This window comes from Suricata suricatta, chromosome 10 (genome assembly GCF_006229205.1).
Source record: "Suricata suricatta isolate VVHF042 chromosome 10, meerkat_22Aug2017_6uvM2_HiC, whole genome shotgun sequence".
NCBI lineage: Eukaryota > Metazoa > Chordata > Mammalia > Carnivora > Herpestidae > Suricata > Suricata suricatta.
The window spans coordinates 9956210-9981907 of NC_043709.1; the positions used below are offsets into that span (position 1 = coordinate 9956210).

Below are 25698 nucleotides of genomic sequence, written 5' to 3' on the forward strand. Positions count from 1 at the left end.
CGCGGGCGCGACCCTGCTGATCGGCGTCGTCCCCGCTCGCGCCTTCGGCCCGCAGACCCGGAGGACGCGGCCATGCCGGGCGGGGCGGAGGCCGGCGAGGCCGAGGACGAGGCTGGGGCTGGCTCGGGGTCCGAGGCGGAGGAGGACGCCCTGTGGGAGCGGATCGAGGGCGTCCGGCACCGGCTGACTCGCGCCCTCAACCCGGCCAAGCTTACGCCGTATCTGCGCCAGTGCCGGGTCATCGACGAGCAGGACGAGGAGGAGGTGCTGAGCACCTACCGCTTCCCGTGCCGTGTCAACCGCACCGGTGAGCCGCGGGGCGCGCGCGGGGTCGGGCCTTGGCCGGGCCGGCTGTCCTCCGAGCGCGGCGCGCGGAGCCTGGGGGCTCGAGGATCAGGGGTTGTGGTGCCCCCCCCCCATCCTGCCTCCGCCCGAACCACCATCACGACCCCCACCATCACGAGCCAGGGGGTCCGTGGTGCCCAGACGGGCATCTGGGTTTTGTCTGTTGCAGTTTCCTCCCACTTCCTGGGCTCACTTGAGAGCAGGGACTTGGATGTGGTTGCCGGCGCAGCGTAGGTCTGGGACCTCGGCGCAAAGTGGGTGGACGTGGCGGCTTTCTTGTGCCCTTTGATCTCTTGGGTTCTCTCTGCCCTGTACCTCTGTGTGCCCCGCGTTCTCTTGGAGAGCCGTGTGTCCTTAAGTGCTCAAGACCCATCACAGCTTTGTGGGGGTGCCCTCGCCAGCAGAGTGTGTCCTTGAACTAGAGAGGGCAAAGGGATGAGGGTCTAATGGTGGAATTTCAGGCTTTGGCGGGTGGGAGAAATACAGAATCTTTGCGTTTGGGGATAGAAGGGGACTCTTCTGTGCATTGAAAAGGCAGGGAGCACTCGCTGGCCCTGTATCTATGGGGGGCGGGGGCGGGGCGGAGCAGGCTGGGGGTTGGGAAGCTGTTGCAGCACCTGCTTCATGGCGGGAGGGTCCTGGCTCTCCTGGCTGTGGCAGACAGGCTCTCCCCACTGATGTGTCGAGGCAGGCCCTGGTGTGTGTCACTGGCTCAAAAATCTGAGGAAATAAAAAGTCTGGGGAATGTGGGCCCTGGAGCGTGGGGAGGGAAAGGGGGAGGAAGTGGCTAGGCACTGGGGAAAGCCCTGACCTTGACCCCTGGGTACCCCCTTCCCTTTCCCAGGGCGCCTGATGGACATTTTGCGCTGCCGAGGCAAGAGGGGATATGAGGCCTTTCTGGAAGCTTTAGAGTTCTACTACCCCGAGCACTTCACGCTGCTCACGGGCCGGGAACCTGCCCAGCGCTGCTCCATGATCCTTGGTGAGTGCGTCCTCAGTAGGTGCTGGTTGGTGCCTGGACACCAGTACAGAGTTTCTTTACTCCGGCCCTTTCCGGAGGCTCTGTCATTATCCTGGTTGAACAGATAGGGAAACCGAGGCACAGAGCGACCTGAAGCAGTTTGCCCATGTTGGGATTCTAATCCATTTAGTCTGAGTTCAAAACCTGAATACTTTTATTTTTTAATTTATTTGAGAGAAACAGAGTGCGAGTGGGGAAGGGTCAGAGAAAGAGAGAGAGAGAAACCCAAGCAGGCTTCATGTAGTCAGTGCACAGAATCTGACATGGGGCTCAAACTCCTGAAACTGTCAGATCATGACCTGAGCCTGTCGAATGCTTAACCGACTGAGCCACCCAGGCGCCCGGGGAAGCATTTTTTCTATGTGCATGTTTGTGCAAACGGGTGTCTCAGGAGGAGAGGATCTGGGAAGGAAAATTCCTCAATGACTCCAATGTATTTTAAGGGTTAAAGTCAATGTTCATGTCACCAGTGTATGCTCTACCCTCATGAATTCTGGGGATCATTTAAAAACATTTTTGCCAGTCTGATATGTTAAAAATAATACCTTATTATTTTAAATGTGTACTTCATTAAGAGGTGTCGTTCACAAATTACTAGTTAGGAAACCTTGGGGAAATGACTTGACCTTTCTGTGCTTTAGTTGTTTTGTTTTTAAAGGGGGCATAAGAGTACCTACCTCATAATGTTGTTATGTGGTTAACCAAATTAATTTATTTAGGGCAAATAATGAAGCTAAATGTTAGTAGCTTCTATTATTATCACCATTGTGATTATTATTGGGGCATAGTTTCCTTTGTTTATTAACCAATTTTGTTTTGGATCTTGCCTGTTAATAGTTTTTCCTCATATATTTGTTTGCCTTTTTTTTTATTGAGTTGTAGGAACTCTTTATATATTGCGGCTCTGAATCTTTTGTTGTATTATATTTTCACCTGCTCTACTTTTTATGATTTAACTTTTTTGTTGCACTTGTCATTGTTAGAAGTTTAAATTTTTTTAATATGGATTTGTCTGTTTTTTCTCTTATAGCTCTTATTGATTGGTAGGAGCTCTTTATATATTGTGGCTCCTAGTCCTCTGTGTTATTTGTTATACTTTCTCCTGTTCTGCCATTTGTCTTTTGACTTCTTTTCTTACATCTTTCATTGTTCGGAGCTTTAACAGATTTTTATACGGATTTGTCTGTTTTCTATCTTATAGGTTCTAGATTTTGTACCTTCTCTCAGAAGGTCTTCTCCGCTCCCAAATGATAAAACCATATTCCGGAGTTTCCATCTTGTGTTTTTATGGTTTGGCTTTTCTGCACAGGCAGCCATCCCCGCTGGATTTTCTCTGCTTGACCCGACTTTTCTCTCCCCCGTCCCTGGCAGATGAGGAGGGGCCCGAGGGCCTGACCCAGTTCCTGATGACGGAGGTGCGGCGGCTGCGGGAGGCTCGCAAGAGCCAGCTGCAGCGGGAGCAGCAGCTGCAGGCCCGGGGGCGGATGCTGGAGGAGGAGCGGGCAGGGCTGGAGCAGCGGCTGCGGGAGCAGCAGCAGGCGCAGGAGCGCTGCCAGCGGCTGCGGGAGGACTGGGAGGCGAGCAGCCTGGAGCTGCTGCGGCTCAAGGACGAGAACTACATGGTCGCCATGCGCCTGGCACAGCTCAGCGAGGAGAAGAACTCTGCGGTGCTGCGCAGCCGGGACTTGCAGCTGGCGGTATGGCCTGGGCAGGCTGGGGTAGAGTGGGGAAGGGGCAGCCTTTGCAAAAAAAAAAAAAAAAAACAGTACTGTGCTCCTGGCGTGTGTCCCAGAGCCACCGTCTGCCAGCCGTCGGGCTGCAGGGCAAGTCCCTGCACCATCCTGTGCCTCAGTTTTCTCATCTGTAATATGGGGATGTTGGTGGCGCTTATTTCGTTGAGTTGTGATGGCGGTTCTCAACCAGGGGTGGTTTTGCCCTCCCCTGGAAACGTGTGGCTGTGTCCACAAACGTTTTTGGTCGTCACGACTAGGAGTGTGCTAGTGGCCTCTGGCGGGGGGAGCCCAGGGACGCTGCAAACCAGCACGGCCCCCACCCTCCGAGAATCATCTAGCCCCAAGTATCAGTAAGTGCTGAGCCGGAGACACCTGGGTCAAGGATGATTCGTGAGTTTTAAGACCCAGAGTTCTAGACACGTCGAACGCCGGGTGCTGCTAGTGCTCAAACTTGCGTGGTCCTTGGCCGCCGTTGGTGTCACTGAGCGCCTCGCGGTTTACACCCATCGCGTCCTGTACTCGCGCTGAGGCACTGTGCACGATTTCATTTTGAAATAGAAACACTGAGGCTTGGAGCGTGGAGGCCCTCGCTCAAGGTCACACAGCGGCCCAGCCTGGCTCTGCGGGTCCGCCCCTCGCGCTCTCCTGCCTGCTCCCTTCCCGGTCCCGCTGTGCGGCCAGTGATGCCGCGTCTCTTCCAGGCTGAGAAGCCAGGCCTCGCTCTTCTTGCTTCCTTACTGGGGCTTAGCCGACGGGGTAGAGCTGGTTGGTGTTTTACTGCTTCAGGGAGTTGTCCAAAGGACTTCCTGAGTTCGTGCTGGTGCAGGACTTCACAGTTGTCCGCTGCGTGCAGTTGGCTCTCTCCCAAGACCGTGCGAGGTTCCCTGGCGGGGGGTGGGGGGTGGGGTTCTGACAGTGTGATTTGAGGCCCCCTGACCCGTGTGCCTCTGCTGTCCCTGTGGTCCTGCAGGGGGTGGGTCCCTGGGGACCGTGGGTGGCAGGCGGCAGGTGCCAGTGCCGTGTTGGACCGGAGCCCGTGGCCGTGCGTGCCTGTGGGTGGATGTTCGGGGAAGAAAGTCCCGATTGGAGGCGTCGAGGCCACAGGTTGAAAGGCTGCCAGGCCGGCTTAGGAGTGTAGGTGGCCCATGAGAGGGTGTGAGGTGAGGGCCGGGAGGCCGTCCCCTGACGGCCTGCTTGGTGTTTGGCATGAGATGCGCGGGCCGAGGCCTCCGACGGTTGGCCCACTGAGCAGGCCGGCCCTGGCGAGATCTCCCTCTCTGTGCCTCACTTCCTTCTCCTCGAGGGAGGTCACGGATGAGGATGCTGTCCCAGTGTACGGCCCCTCCAGGCTCCGGGCACAGTCCGCAGCGTCTGCCCCGTCCCAACTCCGTTCCTTCTTCAGTAACTCCCTTGGGATGGGACGGGTGGGGGGCACACCACTCCTGTTCCCGTTGCTGGATGGGGAAACTGAGGCACCAAGAGTTTGGCTAGAGCATCTCCCAGGATCTGAGGAGTGAAGTTTCTGACTTGGCTTGCAGCACCGCTGGGGGGTGGCCTAGGCTCCCCCCCACGACTCTCCGTCGCGTCTACATGGATGTGGGGTTTGCCCTGAGGTTTTCCTGCAAGAAGGAGTTCTGCTTCTCAGAGAGGAAAGTGTGACAGCCACTGGCCCGTGGGCGTCAGGAGGGGCGTGGCTCCTGTTGCTGTTGGGTCGGGTGTAGTTGCAGGTTGGGGCCCCTGAAATGGCAGGTGTGTGCCTGTGACTGGGGCGGGGGGACATCCCGTGTGACCGCTGTCTGAGTCTTCTGGGCTGCGGCAGGGGGGTGAAGAAGAGGTTTGGGGTGCCTCTGCATATCTGCATGTTAGCTGCAGGTGTGTGTTAGCATGTCCCCGTCGGGGGGAGGTTATCTGCCCCTTGCCAGGTGGTGACTGCTCTTCCCCAGCTTAGGGGCCAGAGAGTCAAGGCTGAATTCCAATGAATAGATAACATTTTCTTTAAATGTAGCTATCGGAAATTTGCCTTAACTTTTTGGAGCTTCTCTGCCCCAAAATGAACAGAGGTGTTGCAGGTGGAAGTGAACAGAATAGCTAAAGGCACCTGTCTTGGCTGCTTGGGCCCCCTCCCCCCCGGGGCAGGTGTGTGGTGGCTGTGATTTAATACCGCGTTTTATAAGGTGCAGATTTAACAAGCTGTTATTTCTGAGCAACATAAACTTAAGCACCGCATGCTATAATTTTGTGCTAAGTGAGTTTGTGCACCGGGATTAAATGCATCCGTGTTTCCTGGGGCTCCAGGGAGGCTCCGCAGGGCACCGTCCTCTGAGTCATCGGGGCGCCTGGTGGCCGAGGGTCAGGCCGGAGGCCGTGGTGTGTGGCCGCAGTTCGCCGGGAGAGGGTGTGACCACACTTGGCCTTTGTAACTCGATGTCTGTCTCTGGCGCTTCACAAAGCGTGTTTTGTGAGGGGAAAGGAATGTGCGAGTCATGAATTTCTTTCTGAGTCCTTTGTGGAGGAGGAGCGGAGCCTGCCCCAGCACCAGACCCTCATGGGGTGTGTGTGTAGGGGGGGTGGGGGGTGGCTCTCAGGGGGGCGGGGCTACAAACCGTTCTCCAAGAGAGGCGGGGGCACTCCTGGGGCACCAGGCCTGCGCAGAGCACCGGAGGTCAATGTGCCCTTATCCCAACTGTGACTTCATTTTGTGGCCGGCCACCTGTTGCTGCTCTTGTCACTGTCCAGATGCCTCAGACCCCGCACGAAAGTAACCCTGGCCGAGGGCACTGATCATCTACCAGGCGGTACGCGCATGTCACTCTCGACCAGGCCCCCACACAGCCACGTGCCCCCCACTGGGGCCAGCTTCTGGCTGCATGCATGAAACTGGTGGCAGGTTGGGGTTCCAGGATTTTACTTATGGCTGTGAAGACGGCCACTGTCACACCCCTGGCAGCTCTTCAGACTCTGGTAGTTTGAGGGCCTCTATCCATCTGGCGTCTTGTTGAAATCTTTTTTTTTTTTTTAATTTTTTGAACTTTTTTTTAACGTTTATTTATTTTTAAGTTTTTTTAATGTTTATTCATTTTTATTTATTTAAATTTTTAAAAAATATTCATTTATTTTTGTGAGAGAGAGAGACAGAGTGCGAGCAGGGGAGGGGCAGAGAGAGGGAGACACAGAATCCAAAGCAGGCTCCAGGCTCTGAGCTGTCAGCACAGAGCCCAACATGGGGCTTGAACCCACAGTGAGATTGTGACCTGAGCCAAAGTCGATGCTTAACCGACTGAGCCACCCAGGTGCCCCATAAATGTCTTTATTTTGAGAGGGAGAGAGAAGAGTGTGTGCGCACACACACACACACACACACACACACACACACTCTTCGTGCAAGTGGGGGAGGGGAAGAGGGAGAGAGAGAATCCCAAGCAGGCTCCATGTCATCAGTGCAGAGCCCGATGCAGGACTCAAACTCCAGAACTCTGAGATCATGACCTGAACTGAAATCAAGAGTCGGACACTTAACCAACTGAGGCACTCAGGCGCCTCCTGCCACCCCCGTGCCCCACATCTTTGTGAATTCTCAAAGTCCCCTCGGGAGGTAGGATGTGCAACAGGGGAATATAAGGGGCCCATTTTACTGGTGAGGAGATAGAGGCACAGAGAGGGGCCAGGATTTGCCCAGGTCACGCGGAGTCAGAGGCAGGGCTGGGCTGGGACCCTGGCTCCCCTGATTGCTGGCGTGGCCCTGCTCCTCCGTGGTGCTGGCCCTGGGTGTGCTGCCTGGGCTCTGTGTCCCGGCTGTGGGACAGACGCGCCAGTTGGGATGCACTACATCCACCTGGAAGTCCTGGCAGCGGATTCCCAATGTGGGGAGGACTCCTGCTCAGGGGAACCTGAGGCACCAGGAGTTGGGAGAGCAGAGCTTCTCCCTGTGGCCTTGCTGGCCGCCCCCCGCCCCGCCCCGGGCTGACCCATGTCTTGGGGCCCCAGGTAGATCAGCTCAAGCTCAAGGTGAGCCGGCTGGAGGAGGAGTGCACCCTGCTGCGGAGGGCCAGGGGGCCGCTCCCTGGGCCCGAGGACAAGGAGAAGGACAAGGAGCCAGACAGCGCGGATCTGCTGTCGGAGCTGCGTGCTGAGAACCAGCGGCTGACGGCGTCACTGCAGGAGCTGCAGGAGGGCCTGCAGGTGCGAGGGGGAGAGGGGTCAGACCGCCTGCTGTTTTCCCAGCCTCCTGAGACCCAGAGAATGAGGGTCTAGAACCAGAGACGGAATTCTGGCCAGCCTTCTCCTCTGAAGTTCTGAGCGGGGGGCTCGGGGGCTCTTAGCGGTTGTCTCTCCCTGTGTGTTTCGTCTGGGCCCTGGGGGTGGCCCCTGAAACTGTTCACCTGATTTTGCGTGTAAACGTTTTTCTGGGGAAAGAGGCCCCCCAGCTTTCCTCAGATTTGTAGAGGAGTCTGACCCTGGGGAGGTTCAGACGGCTGAGGTCTGGATAGCCTTGCCCTGGCAGGTCAGAGGCAGCTCAGGGGACCTCTCCGGTGTTCCGCACAGGAAATGGGGGATGGGAGCCAGGGCTCTGCTGCATTTCCTAGGGTTGGGGTGCCCGGTCGGGGCACGGCTCTGTGGGCTGGATCTCAGGCCCATGGCCCACCTGCCTGAGCCAGGTTCAGCCCCTGTGGAGACCTCGTGTCAGAGGGGTGGGGGTGGGCTTTGGAAAGAAGCACCCATCTGCTGCCCTGGGCGGTGGGTGGGGGCCAGCGCAAGAGTGAGCAGGCCTGGCTCTTGTTTAGGAATAAAATCTGGGCCAGCTCGTGCAAGCACGCCCTCCTCTGCTTACTTCATTTCCACCCCAGATGTTCCCTGGAGGGAGCGGGGCTGTGGGCCACACCTACCCTCCAGACTGGGAAATGGAGGTCCAGAGAGGTCAAGGCCTGTGGCCAAGGTGGTGGAATTAGTGGGATGGGCCCGAGGGAGCATGGAGGGCTGTGTGTACCCCCCTCCCTCCTGCCACCATCAAGGTGGGCCCTGGGCCAGAGGCTGAGGCAGTGGCCTCTGAACTGTGACCCCCAGGAGGCCGGCAGGCTGGGGGCACCCGGCTCTGAGCGCATCCTCCTTGACATCCTGGAGCACGACTGGCGGGAGGCACAGGACAGCAGGCAGGAGCTGTGTCAGAAGCTGCACGCCGTACAGGGGGAGCTGCAGTGGGCTGAGGAGCTGCGGGACAAGGTAGTGACCACCTCTCACCCTCCCCTCCCCCCTGCTGGGGCAGGAAGGCGGGTGGGCATCACCGGGGGCTTGGCTCCACCTTCTCCCATGTCTCCTGGGCACCAGGCCCTGTGCTAAGAAACGTACATTCTACATTCCTTTGTTCTCAAACACCAAGGTTCATTAGTGAACAAAACAAGGTTTCTGCCCCTGAGGGAGGGTAAATCCCAGCAGGGGAGACCAAAAGCACGCTACTGAGTGCTGAGAGCAGCAGGGTAAGGGGGCGGATTGCAGTTTAAATATGGAGGCCAAGGTTGGCTGCCGGGAGGGTACCATTGTTATTGTTGCCCCCATTTTACAGCTTAGGCAACTGAGGCCCAGGGAGGCAAAGTCAGTCTGGGGCCCAGGCCACTCAGTCAGGGAGGCGGGGTGCTTGTTATTGAGGCTCAGGCGTCTCTCCCTGGACCCGTGGGCACCTGTGGGTGGGCTTCCCTGGGTCCTGGGGCCTGTGGTTTGAGCGGGGCACGCCCCGCCCCACCCCGCCCCTCCCGGCCCCCCGCAGTACTTGCAGGAGATGGAGGACCTGAGGCTGAAGCACCGCGCGCTTCAGAAGGACTGTGATCTGTACAAGCACCGCATGGCCACTGTCCTGGCCCAGCTGGAGGAGGTGGAGAAGGAGCGGGACCAGGTGAGTCTGGCCACAGCAGAGGCCGGCGGGGCAGGGAGACTCTGCCCTGGAGCACTGATTGCTTTAGGAGGGGTGAACAGGCCCCTCAGCCTGCCCCCCTGCACCCCCCAACACACCTGCCTCACCCAAGCTCCTGGTTCAGGAGAGGTGGTCCCGGCACCCATCCCTCCTGCACAGGGAGGTGCTTGCAACTACTCGCTGGTGAAGAAATTCACCGCAGTTCTGGCTCGCAGGCCGAGCCGTTTCCTCCAGGTGGCCAGCTGCCCTTGTGTGGGGGAGGAGGTCTGTCCTTGCACCAAGTTCGAATCCTACTAGAGGAGTGGAAGTCTGCATGTTAGAATGGGCCCCAGGGCCCCCTGCTGGGCCAGGGGAAGGTGCAGGTGACCCAGGGGGTGGGGGGTCGGGGGCAGGAACCTGTACCACCTCTGGGCCCCTGCTCCTTCTGAGACATCGGGTGGTGGGTCCGGGCCACGACCCAGCTCCCAGGGACCCAGGTCTTCGTGGTGGGGAAAGTACCTTGGGTGGAGTGGCCTGGGTTTGAATCCCAGTTCCTCTGGTAGCTGGGATGCTGGGAGTAAAGGCCGAGGTATCCAGGTTTCCCAGAAGAGGCTTAAATTGCTCTCGGGAAACAAGAGCCCAGATGCTGTACCTGCACCACCTGACTTTGGATCCCAGGTCTGTGTCTGCCGGCTGGGCTATCCGTAAAACGGGGACAAAGAGAACCTCCACCTTGGAAAGCCGGTGCGAAGATTGGGTGGCCTGATATTTAGCACAGGGCCCAGCACCCAGGGAATGCTTAATACACATTAGCGGCTAGTCCTGTACCGCCCCCCTCCAAGAGGGCAGGGGGCAGGACGGGGGCGGGGGGTGACCTGCCCGCCCTCCCCAGGCCATCCAGAGCCGCGACCGGATCCAGCTGCAGTACTCACAGAGCCTCATCGAGAAGGACCAGTACCGCAAGCAGGTGCGGGGCCTGGAGGCGGAGCGAGACGAGCTGCTGACCACCCTCACCAGCCTGGAGGGGGCCAAGGCCCTGCTGGAGGCGCAGCTGCAGCGGGTCCAGGGGGGCTCCTGCCTCAAGGTGAGCGGCGTCCGGGGTCCAAGAGCTCCGGGAAGGCTGGGGTCCTGGCAGCGGCTCTCGGCCGGGGCTGGGGACGTGCAGGACCCACTGGGCTCTCAGCCTGGGGGTGGGGCTCCATGGGCACCCACTGGGCTCCCTCCTTTGGGCTCGGGAGGATGCAGGTTCCAGGAGGACACGTGTGGGTGCCGGCAGGAGCCCTCGCCCTGGGTTAAGGACATGCCGGCCTTGGAGGGAGCTCTCTGGCGGGACGGAGACGGTGCAGGTCTGGTAGAACTTCCAGCCGGGGTGGGTGTGAGTTGATGCGTCAGGGGACAGGAAAGGGTCTCTGAGTTTCTGGAGTGGCTCCTGGGGTCCTGGGGCACTAGGAATAGTTTGAGGTAAAAAAAAAATAGTTTCAGGTTTGTTTTTGGGTCCCCTTGGAGAAGACCAGCTGCATGAGGGCCTGAAAGTGACTCAGAGACCATCTAGTCCAATCCCCTCACTGTATAGGGCCCAGAGAGTGTCAGGGGCTTACCCAAGGTCACACAGCCAGCCAGCACCCCTGACCCACTGGGTAGGAGTCCTTGGACCTCTGTTAGGAGCTCTGCCTTTTCTATCTTGGGTTTGTTTGAAGATGATCCCTGGGCATGGAGCCTGGAGAAATAGAACAAAGGAAGCGTGAATCTGTCATTTCTCACTTTTTAAAATCTCCAGTGGCTTTTTTGCTCTTAGGGAAGGACTAAGCCCCTTATCAGGCCCTAGAGGCCTGAAGGGTGGGCCCCTTCCTACCTCTAGCCTTCTTCTCCGGGTCACAGTCTTTTAATTCCTGGACTGTGTCACAGTCCTGCCTCAGGGCCTTTGCACATCCCCTTCCAGCTGCCTAGACCATCCTCCCCAACTTTATCTGCTTAACACCTGACTTATCTTCGTTGAATCCTCAGTTCAAACCCCACTTTCTCTGGAAAGTACTCGGATGCCACCAGGCTGAGTGGGCCCTTTGGAGTGCCTTCCCCACCCTGGGCACCTTCCTCCCCCTGTCTCTTGGCAGTTTGGGGTTATTTCTTTAATCGGCCTGTGTGTCTGTGGTCAGTGTCTTCTGGGCTGTGAGCTCCACGAGGGCAGGGATCGATCTGGCGGTCTCATTCTCTGCGGGCTCCCTGGTGCTCACCTCCTCCCTCCCCCTTCTACTGCCAGGCTTGCACCTCTTCCCATTCCCTGTGCTCCAACCTCAGCAGCACCTGGAGCCTGAGCGACTTCCCCCCTCTTCTGGGAAGCCCTGAAGCAGCTGGGGGGGCAGCTGTCACAGGGGGATCTGAGCCCCACACCTCGGTAAGACGCCTACGCTCCCGGAGTGTGGCAGGGGTGGGGCGCGGGTGCGAATAGCGCTCCTGTAACGGGTTCAAGCTCTGCCCGGAGCCAGCTCGGTGCTGGGCCTGGGTGCCAGGAGCCCTGGGATCTCCCCGCCGCCTGTGCTCTCGCAGACCCCATGCCTCCACCCTGGGCCCTGCTTGTCTGGGGAATGGGGAATGGGCACACAGTTGGCGCGTTGAGGTGCGGGAGGCGTGGTGGAGGTGACCCAGGCCCCATTGTGCGTGGCATTGGCAGGAGGAGGCCACAGACAGCGAGAAGGAGATCAACCGGCTCTCCATCCTGCCCTTCCCCCCGAGCGCCGGCTCCATCCTCCGCAGGCAGCGTGAGGAGGACCCCGCGCCCCCTAAGAGGTAAACCTGATGGGGAGAAAGCAGTCGAGGTCTGGGGGGGGGGGATGTCATTGCTAATTCTCAACACAGCCACCTCCTGGAATCCCTCCCACCAGCGCCAGCATAGGGTTAGGCAGGCACCTCCCTTCACTGCCCTTAAATGGCTGGGGTTCCAGCCATGACCCAGGTCAGGGGCGAAGACAAGGCCAAAAGGCAGAGTGGGCTTCTCCCCTGCTCAGCACCCTAGGGGGAGAGCCACTGGAGGTCAGGCCTCTGCCATCCTAAACCCACGGGGAAGCCTCGGGTGGTTCTGGACTAGAGGGTGTGGAGAATGTTCCCAGGGGTCAGGGACCTCAGGCAAGAAAGCCAGGTCCCAGGTTCAGATGAGCAGCAAATGGGGTTCAGAAAAACCAAGCTCTATCTGCTGGGGGCAAGACCAGGGGCTGGGGAGGTCCTGCCTCCTGGCGTACGTCCCCCGTCACGACTTGCCGTCTGTAAGTTGCCCTGGGTCCCCTTCCGGATGCCAGGCACCAGAGGCTGTGGTCAATGCAAGCTTGGTTGATTGGATGAGCGAGTCCGCTGTGACCAGGGTGTGTGAGGAAGTCACGGTCTGGCACTGGAGCGGACGTGGGGGCCACGAATGACAGAGACAGAAGGTGGGGATGAGACGAGGGGTGAGAGATCAAGGGAAGCTTCCAGGAGGCAGTGGCATTCAAGGACAAGCTAACGCATTCTAGCGGGTCGGGCATGGGGTGGAGGTCAGGATGTTAGCCTCTCACCCTGTGAGTTTAGGGGAGCTGGTAGGCACAGTGCCCAGCATGTGGGGCCCCTGACTTGGCTATGTAGCCTATGAGTTCTTGGGGGTGGCAGGACCTCTTGGTGGCCAGGGGACTGTGCCTCAGCTCCTGTGTCCCCTGCTCCCCTCCCCCCCCCAGGTCCTTCAGCAGCATGTCGGACATCACAGGTAATGGCCCTTGGGGACTCTGTGGGGAGGGCTCATCAGGGGGTGACTTTCCAGCCCACCTCTGCCCTTGCCTGCACCCCCTTTCCTGAGGTCCCCCTGTGCCCTGGCTGGGAAGGGCAGCTGTGCCCTGGGGGCCCTCAGGGAGCTGGGCCACGCTGCTCACCTGGAGCCCAGGCCTGTGCCCCTCTCCTGGGTCTGGCCGCGCTGTGCCGGCTCAGTCCCAGCCTTCCCCCCCTCCTCTCCCAGGGAACTGAAAGGTCACCTTGGCCTTGGCCCAGCTCCAAGCCTGGTGGGTACAGGGTGTTCCTGGGGCCAAAGTCCTGAGCAGCCCCTGGGCTCGAGCACCTCACCCACTTTTCCTGGGCTCCGGCCTGCCCTGGTCTCTTGGCCTGGAGCCCCAGAGCCTTATCTCCCCCCATCACCGCCCCTCACCCGCCCTACAGGGAGTGTGACGCTCAAGCCCTGGTCTCCTGGTCTCTCCTCATCCTCGTCCTCTGATAGCGTGTGGCCTTTTGGGAAGTCAGATGGCCTCCTGGCCAGAGGCTGTGGTCTAGATCTCCTCAACAGGTACCGTAGCTGCCTGGGGAGGTGGAGGGCCGGGAAGGGCTGGGTGGGGCTGGTGTCAGATCCCCAGGAGCAGGGTGAGGGGGTGAGGGGTAGTGTCAGACCCTGGGAGCAGGGTGAGGGGGTGACAGGTGAGGGGTGGTGTCAGACCCCGGGAGCAGGGTGAGGGGGTGAGGAAGTGAGGGGTAGTGTCAGTCCCTGGGAGCAGGGTGAAGGGGTGAGGGGTGAGGGGCAGTGTCAGTCCCCAGGAGCAGGGTGCGGGAGTGGGAGGGACAGCAGTTCAGCCTTAGCCTCATGCGACTCTAGATAGAATAGTAGGACTTCTAGACACCTGGGATTCAAATCCTGTCACTGCTGCTTATCATCTGGGTGACGGGCTGGTCACTTCCCCTCTCGGGGCCTCTGTATTTCCTCATCTGCTACAGGTGGTCAGCGACCTCTCCTGCATGGGGGTGTTTTGGGGTTGAGGACTCGTGTCAGTTAAGCCCCCTGCTTTGCCAGCGGTTAAGTAGGTGCTCAGTAAACGCTAGTGGCTACTCGTCCTGACCTCCTGCGTGCTGGTCCCCCCCCCCCCCCCCCCCCCCCCCCCCCCCCCCCCCCCCCCCCCCCCCCCCCGCCCGCCCCAGCTCCCAGCAGGACTGAGCCTTTCAGCAAAGCTTTGTGCTGTGGGTGAGGCTGCCGTGCAAGCCCGCTGCTGGGCTGGCCACCGGCCGGCAGTCACAAAGCAGACGGGCCCAGCATGCACCGCGGGTGGAGTGTTCTTGCCCGGCTGGTTGGAGCGACCTCCCTGGGGTTGGGCTCGCTGGTGGGTGTCAGGAGGGCGGGCGACGGAGGAGTTGAGAATGTGGCCTTTGAACTCCAGATGGGGAGGGCGGCCGGGTGACTGGGGAAGAGCAGAGGCCAGAGGCTGTCCGGGGGTGGCCTGGAACTCGGCGGGGCCTGGAGCTGGAGGAGGAGGGGGCCAGGGCAGGCCTCATGCGGCAGACTGGCCTGGCAAGTCAGGTGGGAACACGTGGACTTCACCTTGTGCACTCTGGGAAACGCAGCAAGATTTGGCTATCACTAAATGTGAGGTTGGGCGCTGGCAGCCTCACAGCATTCTCTTTGTCCTGGGAGGTGGGTGTTGCTGTGAGTCTCTCCATGTTGTATAGAGGAGAGCATTGAGGCTCAGAGAGGTTAAGCAACTTGCCTGAGTTCACACAGCTGGAAAGTGCAGGGCCGAGGCCCACAGTGACCTCATCAGATTTGGGTTTTGGGAAGGGCATGGGAAGCCCTGAATGGCAGAGTTGGGACGTGGGGGCGCTGGATGCAGAGGATGGGTCACATGACAGCCAGGGGCAGAGCAGGACCAGGGGCCTGAAGCAGCCCGATCGGGCCCACGTCCAGGCCCCTGCCCCCACTGTCACCCTCCTTCCTCCGGCAGCAGGCCCAGTACCACATTGTTCCTCCGTGTGCAGGACGTGCTTCTAGGGGAAGGGGCGGAGGTGCCTCCCTTCCTGCCTGCTCGGCCCTTCCTCCAGCGCCGAGCAGACTGCAGGGGTCCTGGCTGCCGTCCAGGGGGTACCGGAGCAGGAGGTTCTGGCTAGTCCCTGCCCCCCATGTGATCATGGGGCCACCTCTGCGGTTCCTGGGGAGGAGGGAGCTGGCGGGGAGGATGCACATTGGGGTGGGGGCAGGGACGGTGGACAGAGAAAGATGTGGACAGAGGGGCGGGGGAGAGCCTGGCCGGTGCAGGGGTGCTGCCTGCCCGGTCCCTTGCTACAGAGGGGCCTTGGGTGAGTGGCTACATTTCCCAGTGCCTCGGTTTCCTGCTTTGTAAAATAGGGTCGTCGTGGGCTCCCGGTGTTTTGATTAGAGTGATTTGCCTGGTGCCCAGCTCAGAGCGAGCGGTGCTCTTCGCTCTTAGCTGTTAGCATGGCTGCTGTTGCTTGGCTCCCAAAGGAGCAGAGCTAGGCTGGTGTGCTTTAGCCTCATTATGCAGATGACCGGAACTAGGAGGAGGCCTGGTGAGAGCCAGCTGGGGAATTTGTCCCATGGCTGCTGGGTGGTGGAGAGGGGATTCCATCAGACCTTCCTTCTGGCTAAGCTACTTTCACTGCACGCTTGTGGCCCAAGCTGCCTGGGTGTTGGACCTTTGCAGCTGCCCAGGCTCCCCTGCCCTTCTGGGCTCCTAGGGCCTTAGGGCAGGGCAGGGATGCTAGACGGTGGGTGTGCTGCACAGACAGATGGATGGGTTGGAGAGAGAGTGAGGAAGGGTCGGAGAGTGCAAGCAGGGTGCTGAGGGGCAAGTGTTGAGCGAGGGCCACTAGGTGAGGGTCCGTGTGGGTCTCCCTGGCAGGGAGGGTCACAAGGGCACCTGGCATCCCCCATCCTTGCACAGAGAGGCTCTGCACAGGTTATTGGCCAACTCTCCCACCCTGTGGTTAGGTTATCACTTCCCCGTGCCTCAGTTTCCTTCTTCTCTAACGTGGGTCTGATGGATGGTTCTCATGGGGGCGGTGGGGAGGATCACATGAGGGAATTTCTGTGGTGAGCTTGAGTCTGCGCTTTGGCCTGGGGCAGAGTGGTCACGGGCACTGCCCAGAGAGCTTCCCACAGTGCACTGGGGGAGGGGAGCACCCGTTGACGCTACCCTGGTCATCGCGGCTCAGGGTCGGCAGAGGGAAGGACTGGCCCTGCTTCCCTCGGTGACCTGACTCCTGACTGGACACTGGGGGAGGGGGCTGGTTGATGGGGACCCCGTCCTTCTTGTCCCTCACAGGCAGGCTTGGGGTCGGTCAGACGGTGTTGCTAGAGACCCAGGAGTCCAGAGGTGGGAGCAGGCAGCCCCCCTGCTCCCTGTGCTCCTTTCTCTTCCCTCATTCCCTTGTCTGCTGATGGATGGTGCAGACAGGGACCCAGTTGGACCTGACCCTCTCCCCTTACCCAAGGGGACCGTGGACCGTGGAGGCCCAGAGAAGCTACTGAGTCCCTCAGGAAGGTGGCCAGGGGTGTCCTGAAGGAGGCGGCACCTGAGCCGGTTTGGCAGGAAGAGCCTGAAAACTTGGGGCGGCATAGGCATTGCCCTGCTGCTGGGATGGGGGTGCAGGGGCAGGGGGTGCCAGGTGATCAGGTGGTACCAGGAAGCGGGGAGTGGAGGCTGCCTGCTGGGCTCTCTCCTGGGGAAGCCCCAGTGCTCGTTTGTCCGTGGCTTTGAAATAGGTGGGGAACCGGCCGGCCACAGAGAGGGGACTTGTTCCGAATCCCACCCCATCACAGTAGCTGTGTAATCTCTGTTGGGCACTTAGTGTAACGTGGCACTGTTCTAAGAATGTTCCACGATTAATTCTTTGAGTGGTATGGTTAGGCAGGTGGAGGCAGAGGGGGGCTGTCGAGGACCACAGGCTATAAGCAGCCGGGCTGTCGGGGCCCAGAGTCCCTGCTAGTGCCACTTTTCTCAGATGCCCCTGACTCTACCCAGGGTCTACCCATGTAACAGAAACCCAGGACACATGCCCGAAACAAAAGGATCACGAGACAATAGTTGGATTTACTTGAAGGGAGGCTTGCTTACATTTTCTATTCTATTCCAATAAAAAACAGCACCGGTGGTGACCTTGTGAGTTTCACACCCGTGTAGGGGACGGACCTGCGGCTGGAAGTCCCCCGGAGGCCTCTGGTCTCCACCTCCACCTGCATCACCTTTACGTTTATTTGCCCCACCCTCACACCCGAGAGCGTCGTTACTGTCCCTGCTTTGTGGATGTGGGGACAGAATCCAGCAGCCAGCTCGCTTGGCGGAATCTGGGGCGCAGTGAAGGCTGGGGTTTGGAGTGCGACCGTGTTTCTCCAGCCACTGGGCAGCATAGCGGGGCCCAGCCTTGGGCCTCCCATCCCTGCAACGCGGCCTGACCTGGCCCAGGGCTGAAGGCAGGCACCCGTGTCCGTCGCAGCCAGTCGGGTTTGGCTCTCAGTTTTGACGGAGTGGAGCCGATGAAGGCCCCTGGGGCCAAAGATCGGCGTTGGGAGGGTGGGGGTGGGGTGTCTGCGGCCTGCGCATGCGTGCTGACGGTGCTAAAGTCCTTGTAGCCTTGTCCACCCTGGGCTGACAGCAGGGGGCAGTGTGACCTCGGGCAGTGGCTGCCACAGTGGGTGGGGAGGCCGGTGATGGTGGGGTTGAGACGCGTGGCTCTCTCCCCTGAGGACCCTGGCTTCTTCTCTTCCCTAATCCTCCGGCGGGATAGGGGGTGGGGCGGGGAGGGCTTCACGGAAGAGAATTCCAGGCGGTTGCTTCTGAGCCCGGCCACAGGGACTCTCCGGTTCTTGTCCAGGGACGGGAAGAACCCTTCCATGATGGAGATGTGGGTGACTCTTTGTCTTAACTGTACGTGGTTTCCACTGCCATCATTCTGTGACCTCCACCGGCTGGCTCCCGCTTGCCTTTTCTGGGAGCCATTTCCCATGATGTTAAATTAGCTAATTAGGGCAAAGAGCCTAGCATGGTGTGGGGCACACAGAGAGCACTCGGGAAGCGTTTGCTGCTGCTGTCATTCTGTTCTTAAATCCTTCCGCACAGCCTGTATTCTGTCCTCCACGCCTCTGCCCCTGCCAGCCCTTCCGCCTGGAGCGCCACCTCCTCTCTGTCTATTCCTGAAGCGCCTCTCTTCTTCACCGCCCGGTAGCCCCACTGCCTCTTCCTCTGGGAAGCCGCCCCCGTCGGTGCTCCCACGGCCGGCTGCACCCATCTCTGGTCTGTGCTGTGTTCTAACGGTGACCCTCCCTTCCCTAAACTGTGAGCATAAGACCTTGTATGTGTCACCTGCTATGTACCGGACGCTGTGTTTGGTGCTAGCGTCCCAAAGCTGAGATCGACAGGCGAGCTGGTTCTGAGGGTGTCCTTTCTAGAGAAATGTGAAACTTTGCCTTGCCCCCCCCCAGGGGTCTGGGAGGGAGAGCAGTGAAGGCTGAGCAGAATCTGCCAGACAGAAGAGAGGGGGAAGGGCTTTGCAGGTGCAATGGCCCCAGGGGTGGTGTGGGTGGTGTGGTGGGAATCATGGCACCCTTGGGGAATTGCTGTGGTTCTCCCGAGAATGCTGAATGGAGTCAAAAGACTGACTCAACTCGAATTCCTATTTCCCTTCTCTCTTCCCAGGTCTCTGGCCATCCGAGTGTCTTGCCGGAGCCCCCCAGGGGGGCCTGAGCCCCAGGACAAGGGCCCAGGTGGCCTGTCATTCCTTGGGGACAGCTGGTCTGGCACCGTGGTGCGGAGGGTGCTCTCTGGGCCAGGGTCTGCCAGGGCGGAGCCGAGAGAGGTGAGACCCCGCCCCTCTGAGTTGGGGGCGGAGCCGACGTATTAGCTGGGGCTGGAGGCTCTCTGATTGGCGGATCTGGGTCACTGGGTGGCGTTTCTGGGTGTTGACCCAAAGCCGAGGCAGGCTCAGAGATGACACCCAGGTTGGCCTACCCCTGCCAGCAGTAAATTAGATCTTAATTGGGCCGGGGCTGGACGGATCCCTAGCCTCAGGCATGGGAAAGAGCAGAGTGTGCCAGCCTGGGTGAAGAGTCCTGTTGATAGGGGAGGGGGCCGATTGGCCAGGCGCCCTGGGAGGTGGGGGGTGTCCGAATTACGGACCTGCTGCCCCCACCCCAGTCTTCCTTCAGCCCCGCGGCTGTGGCACCCTGGGAAGTTCACTTCCTCCCCTGCCAGCCTGGGTTTCTTTTCCAGCCAAGGGCAGAGGCTGCCGGCCTGGAGGGGGCAGGCCTGGAAGGTGAGGCCCAGCAGAGGACCTTGCCGTGGAACCAGGTGTCCACAGTCCCCTTCCTGGTGGACTTCAAGGGTAAGTCTGGCTGAGGGCAGAGGAACTGGGGGCTCCAGGGTCCCAGAAGGGCAGAGCTGAGAGCCCACGAGAGGGCTTGTCCAGCCCGTGGTACAGGGGGGACAACTGAGCCCTCTCAGCAGTGCTCTTCCCTGCCCCACCGCTCGCCCTTGCTGGTTGTCCGCTGTCTCCTGCGTAAGGAGCCTGCCAGCCAGGGGTCCAGAGACCTGGGTTCAAGGCCTGGTTCTGTTCCTAGCAGGCTTGGTAGCCTCAGGCAGGTCGCTGTCCTCTCAGACTCTCAGACTCTCACTCTAAGAGGGGGAAGGTAGGGTTCTGACAGCTCAGGCCTTGAAAGGGGCGTGATGGGGCCTGAGGCTGGTCCCTGACTTAATCTTCCTCTTGCCGTCCCTCCTGCCCCTGCCCTGCCCATGTCCAGCCTGTCAGTCCTTCCACGAGGCCCTGGATTGCTGGACCAAGGGGCTGAGCACTGAGCCCTTCTATATTCGAGCCAACCTCACCCTGCCCGAGCGTGCAGACCCTCATGCCCTGTGCGTGAAGGCCCAGGAGGTCCTGCGGCTGGTGGACCCCTCGTACAAGCGGCGGCAGGAGTGGTTCTGCACCCGGGTCGACCCCCTGACGCTGCGGGACCTGGACCGGGGCACCGTGCCCAATTACCAGAGGTGATGCAGACCTGGGAGTCTGGGGGTGCTGGGTTGGGTCCCACAGGGAGCTGTCCCCCTCCTTCTGCAGTCTCTCGCCATCCTCTGGGACAGGATAAGGGGGCTGGAGGAGAGGAGGGGAGGGGCTCCCTTTCTTCTTACACATGCACGATGTCCCCCCTCCCTTCCTCCCCCCTCCCCCACAGAGCCCAGCAGCTCCTAGAAGTTCAGGAGAAAGGCCTGCCCTCCAGCAGGCACCACCGAGGGCCCCGAAGTAACGTAAGCAGTGCTGGGCCGGCTGGCAAGGACCTGGGGAGAGGGGGCTGCCAAGGGTGGGGTCCAGAGGGGAGAGGCCAGGGTCCCTTGTCCGACAGCCCCGGGGGAGGAGAGGAGGGAGGCCCCCATCTTGCTCCTTCTCCCGGACGTGGTGGATCATTGCTACAGCAGTCAGAGCCACGGCGGGGCTCACTGTCCAGAGTAGTTGAGAGGATTAACAGAGGTGGTGTGCACCTGGCCGGTGCTCAGGAGCTGGCCCGGCCACGGTCAGCACTTGGCAGGATGGCAGTCACACCCCCTTTTCCAGTCCCTGGGTGGGGGCTGGGCTGGGTGAGCCTCCCCCCCCCCCGCCCCCATACACACGGGCAAAGGGAGGCTCAGAGAAGGAAGAGAACACAGAGGGCTGGAGGGGCTGAGAACTTGGGCGCTGGAACCCGACCGCCTGGGCTTGGGTCCCGGCTCTGCCATGCGCAATCTTGGACGAGCACCTGACCCTCACTCAAGGCTCTGTTTCCTTCTCTGTGAAACTGGGGGAGTTCCCCTGCCTGCCTCATGGGCAGAAGGCCTCAGTGAGTCCGTGACCTCTGGGACTTATTGTCTGTCACATTACCTGCCGGCTGCCGGAGTAACGGGCGCTGTCATTTAGCGGTGTTGTTTTTTTCATACACAAGGTCACGTTGCTAATTCGTTGGAGGAGGTTCCAAAATCTGTCTCTTGTGTGACATTAGGTTGCTCTGGTCTCTGGGCCTCAGTTTTCCCATCTTTAGACCTAAGGTTCATCTGGCTCTAAATGGCTCCTCACAGGCTTGCTTCCCTGGGCGCATAGGGATGGGTACCCTCAGCTGCCAGTGCTGGGCTGGGTGGGGGCCGGAGAAGAGAAGGCCGGGTGGGGCAGGAGCTCTGGGTCAGAGCCCCCTGTGTCAGCTTGGCCCCCTCTGATGGGGGGGGTCCCATTCATCTCCTCCCCTCTGAGGGTGGGTTGGAGCCGGGCACACAGGTGCACCTCTCTCCCTGTCCCCTCTGCAGCTAAAGAAGCGAGCCCTGGACCAACTCCGGCTGGTGAAGCCGAAGCACGTGGGGGGTTCTGTTGGGGATTCTCCGGAGCCGCTGCTGATGGAGCCCTGCCCAGGTGAGCGCGCAGCTGCAAAGCCACGTCCTGGGCTGCTCGCGGTGTCTGGAAGTGTGCCTGTCTGGCGGTCCTTTGGCTTTGCTGGTCCTTTTTGCCTGAAAGAGCCTGTTGAAGGGCTTCCGGTGGGGAGCACGGCACCCTAAAGCCTGAGAGCCAGGCTCCCCCTGCTGGGAGATGGGCCACTGGTGTGTAGTTGTGTTTCTCACACGCGTGAGCTGGCCCGTGCCAGCAAGATCCCAGAGCGGGTTTCTGGAGGAGGGGGAGCGCCTTGCATCAGATCAGGGAGAAGGGGACGGGGACCCAGATGAGGGAGTAGCAGTTTGGAGGCACAGGAAGATGGCGGGGAGGGAAGACTCCCTGGAAGGGAAACTGTGAGGTAGGGTTTTCAGGGATGAAGAGGAGTTTGGCACAGTCACAGCTGTGCAAAGGCACAGAGGCACGGCTGTGTGATGTATGGGCAGAACATGGAGTACAGCAAGTGTGTGCCAAACACCAGCTCTGTCACGAAGCGTGCTTGGTCCAGGGGACACAGTGGTACCTCCCCTTGGACCGTACAGCCTGGGGGGGTGGGAGGTCAGGGGATGGCGGCCGCCTGCTAGTCCGATAACTGAACCTGTAAACATAGTTACAAAGTGTGACACATGTCATAGAAGAGAATGGAGTCCCTTGGAGCACATGCTGGAGGCCCTGCACATCTGGGGACCAGGGACGGGGTCACCTGGGCCCCAAAGGGAGAGTGGGGTCTAACTGGGCCAAGAGGTGCTGGTCTGGGGCTCTGGCCTCCCCGAGTCCTGCAGAGGTCCTATGATTGGGGGCCGTCGACCCGTATGTTGGGGCACGTGACTCGCTGCCTCTCTTGGCTCTGGCAGGGTTGGGTCACCCATGTGGACCTCGTGCCCTCTTTCCTGAGGGTCGTGGGAAGTCACTGGCTCATTGAAAGCAGGGGACTTCTGGGATCTGACTGTGGGTTTACGGCCTCTCTCTGACTGTTGAGAGGAGAATGAGCTGGAGTTGGGCTCCGGCAGCAGTCCCAGCTCGGGGGACTGCTGTGTGTGTGTGTGTGTGTGTGTGTGTGTGTGCGCGTGTGCGTGCACGCACGTGTACGCATGCACACAAAGGAACAGCAGCAGGACTTAGCTTAGGAGGGGAAAAATGATGGGAGGCTTAAGAGTGGATGGCATTTGGAGGCTCGAGAGGGCTGGCCACCCTAGGCAGGAGGAGCTGCACGCAACCTCACCTCTTCTGCCCTGCCCCACCTCCCCTGCCCTAGAGCCAGAGCGGAGCCTCAAACCCTACAGTCTGGTGCGGCCACTGCTGGTGTCTGCCCTACGGCCCGTAGTGCTGCTGCCTGAGTGTCTGGCGCCCCGGCTCATCCGCAACCTGCTAGACCTGCCCAGCTCCCGGCTGGACTTCCAAGTGTGCCCAGCAGGTGAGCCTGGGAGCCCGGGGAGGGGAGGGGAGGGGAGGGCCCTACGGCGCCCATAGGCCCTTCATCCCAGCCTTTCGCTGCTCTGCAGAAAGCCTCTGTGGGGAGGAACAGGGCTCGTCCTCAGCACCGGGAGCCCCCAAGGCCCAGCCTGCCGCCCCTGGGCTGGGCAGCAGGATCCGTGCCATCCAGGAGTCTGTCGGGAAGGTAGGCTCTGGGGTGGCGGAGAGCTGCCTCTCTGGGGTAGAGAGCCAGTCTGAGTGCGGGCCTGTGTTGGTCGCTCTCTTGCAGAGGCCCTGGGCCAGTCCCTTCCCTTCCATGGGCTTGTTTCCTCCCCCGTGAAAGGTGGGGGGTGGACTGGGGCAGGCGAATGTGGTCATCTTGAGGTGTTTGGCTGGTCCCCCTCACCTGTCCATCCTGTCCCAGTCTTGCTGCCACCTCGGGGGCCGGCCAGGGGCCACCAGACGTGGGAGTGGCTATGGGGTCAGTTCCATCCTGTCCATGGCGAGGCTGAGGTCCAGAGCTGGGATGTGACTTATGTCCCCCCGTCTCCCACCTTCTCCTTGGTTCTTGTTGCCAAGGCCATTCTAGTGCGGGACCCGGGACCCTATTGGGGGGGTTGTGCCTCAGGGCCCAGCAGGGGCAGGGAGGCCGGTGTCTCTGGGCTGGGAGTGAAACGTAGCCTCCGTCTCCTGAGAAAAAGCACTGCCTGTTGGAGCTGGGTGCGCGGGGCGTGCGGGAGCTGGTCCAGAACGAGATCTACCCCATTGTCATCCACGTGGAGGTGACAGAGAAGAATGTCAGGGATGTCAGGTAAGGAAGGGCCAGGCCAGCGTTTGCTCCTCTTTGGACGCGTCTGTCTCTCTGCCTCTCGTCTGTGTCGGTGTGCGTCCCCTCCTCTGACCAGCGCCTGTCCCCTCTGCTGGCAGGGGTCTGCTGGGCCGGCCGGGCTGCCGGGACACGGAGCTGCTTCGGCAGTGCCGCGGCTCGGAGCAGGCACTCTGGGACCTGCCCTGCTCCTGGGTGCGGGTGCCAGCCCACGCCTGGGGCCACCCGGAGGAGCTGGCCAAGGTGGTGCGCGGCCGCATCCTGCGGGAGCAGGCCCGCCTCGTGTGGGTGGAGCGCGGCAGCGGTGGCGGCGGCGGCGGCGGCAGCAGCAGCGAGGCCTGAGGACCCCCTTCGGATGCCTGACCCACTTCAGAAGCCTCTGGTGGGGACCCTGGTGTCCGCAGTGGAACGGGTCCCCCCTCATCCTGAGCCCTCCTAGACCCTTGGACTCTCAGACGCGGGGCCCTGCGGCGCTGGGCTCTCACCCGAGCGGATCTGTGGGAGCCCTCGAGGTGGAGCTCCCACGCGCCCTTGAACTTGCTGCTCCGGGCCTCCCGTGTGCCTCGTGTGTCCCCATGATTCCGCCCTGGGCCTCCCCCGCGAGTCTGCATCCTCAGCCCCTCGCTCACCCAGAGCATCCAAGTTCTCACTCTTGTGCACAGGTTTACACGCCCAGGGCCTCACGGCAGGCACATGGGGACGCCTGGGTTCTCAGCCCGTTCTCTTCAAGCATGTCCTGCATGCCCCCCCATTTCTTGTACTTCCCCGTGGGGGCACGTAGCTTCACTGGCCCTCTGTGCCCCTCATGTCTTCCATCACACGTGTGCCCGTGGCTGTCTCGCGCGTAAATGTCCCACCCCACCCCGTGACACTTGGGCACTCACACTCGAGCACAAGGAGGATCGTGTCCTCTCCCAGGGCCAGCTCCCTGCTGGGATGCGCCTCGCAGAAGCACAGGTGGAGAGAAGGCCAGCTGCTCCGTCACCAGAATGTATGGCCCGTTGGTTTCTAATGGGCCTTTTTCACTCAGAAGCTGCACATTACGTAACATTAAACGGTTTATTGTGGAACCTGGTGGCTTTTTGATTGCTGGCCTCCCTGGCCCCGGCACCCCCTCTCCACTCCCCCAGCTTGTCCCCACCCCCAGATGAGGCCGATACCACCTCTCAGGCCCCTGCTTGCCCACAAGGAGGGTCAGATTTCGTTCCTGACTCATCTCAGAGCCGCCCGCCATCTGTGCCGGCATCACCTTACCTGCCCCCGAAGGACCGGAGAAGGGCCCCCCAGATGGGCCACCTCCATGCTCAGCCCTGCCTGTGTCTGATCATCAAAGAAGGATCCCCTGGAGAGAGAGGACACCAAGGCTAGCAGAGTCTGGTCTTGGCTGAAGGGGCTCAGCTGCGGAGTGCAAGGGGCCAAGAGCAGCCCCTATGTGCAGTCAGGTCCCTGAGACGAAGGTCTAGGCAGGACTACACGGCTGCCCCTTAAACTTCAGGTCTGGGGTTCCTTTCTTCAAGAAGTCTTTGCTGGACCTATGTGCCCAAATGCTGTCCTTGGGCATGCTAGGGCTGTCCTGTGTCACAGTGATGAACTTGGGTTGGCCCCTGGAGGTTTTGGGGGGAATGTTTACTACCTGGAAGGAACCCCCAGAGCAGAGTCTCAGGGCTAAACTCCCCTGGGGAGTGGTAGGAAATGAGGCTGGGAAGTCCAGGTTCAGAGGGAGGGGCTGCCTAAATCTTAGTGTCCTTTGAGGTCTGGCTCAGACACCACCTCCGTGGAGCCTGCTTGATTCTCCCCGGCCTGGGGATGTCTCAGCCATGCTGTGTTCTGCCTCGTGGTGGGAGGTGGGTCTTCATGAGTGAGTGGGGGCTCCCCGGGCGTGGAGACCGGGTAATGCTCGGGTGGGCAAGCGAACCTCCCTACTTCCTTGCTGCGTGTCTGGCCCTGTGCTTGGTCTATGGACGTATGAGTCTGGGTGGCGTTGCGGGACCTCAGTTAAGGCAGCTGCCTTTGTTAGGTGTCGTTTCACCGGGGCGGAGAAGCCCACTGACCCCTTAATCCTCACTGGGTCGTTTTTCTGTCCCCATCTTCTAAATGATGAAATTAAAGTTCAGCGAGGTGAAGCAACTTGACCAAAGTCACGTGGCTAGGAAGTAGCCCTGACAGGATTTGAACCCTGACACAAAGCCTGGGATCGCCCCTTGGAGACACTGTTCCGGGAAGACGGGCCGTGAAGGGGCTTGGCGTGGGGCCGGCCCACGGGAGGGTGATTCGCAGGGTTGGTTTTTCTTCTCTCTCTCTCAGCATCCACAGC

General features: G+C 60.4%; 1 protein-coding gene across 2 annotated transcripts; it reads left to right on the plus strand.

The window, feature by feature from the left end:
• Positions 1-60: 60 nt before the first annotated feature.
• On the plus strand, positions 61-24454 carry CARD10 (caspase recruitment domain family member 10). 2 transcript variants are annotated; one of them, XM_029955615.1, is made up of 20 exons: positions 61-307; positions 1190-1327; positions 2738-3063; positions 7084-7278; positions 8161-8316; positions 8858-8983; positions 9873-10064; positions 11238-11372; positions 11649-11764; positions 12679-12707; positions 13151-13274; positions 18403-18562; positions 18976-19087; positions 19503-19746; positions 19932-20004; positions 21028-21130; positions 22401-22559; positions 22648-22763; positions 23260-23369; positions 23486-24454. In XM_029955615.1, the coding sequence occupies exons 1-20, from the start codon at positions 73-75 to the stop codon at positions 23724-23726; spliced, it is 3090 nt and encodes a 1029-aa protein (XP_029811475.1). In that variant the 5' UTR covers positions 61-72; the 3' UTR covers positions 23727-24454. The 2 variants fall into 2 exon arrangements, with proteins under 2 accessions (XP_029811475.1, XP_029811474.1); XM_029955614.1 differs by having other exon boundaries at positions 73-307; positions 23254-23369.
• The last annotated feature ends 1244 nt before the right edge of the window (positions 24455-25698 follow it).

Excerpts from the sequence above, each read along its gene's own strand:
- CARD10 (XM_029955614.1), top strand. The coding sequence starts at position 73 with ATGCCGGGCGGGGCGGAGGCCGGCGAGGCCGAGGACGAGGCTGGGGCT. Across the intron at positions 20,005-21,027 it reads ACCGAGGGCCCCGAAGTAAC|CTAAAGAAGCGAGCCCTGGA; the intron begins GTAAGCAGTGCT and ends TCCCCTCTGCAG. Across the intron at positions 23,370-23,485 it reads AAGAATGTCAGGGATGTCAG|GGGTCTGCTGGGCCGGCCGG; the intron begins GTAAGGAAGGGC and ends CTCTGCTGGCAG.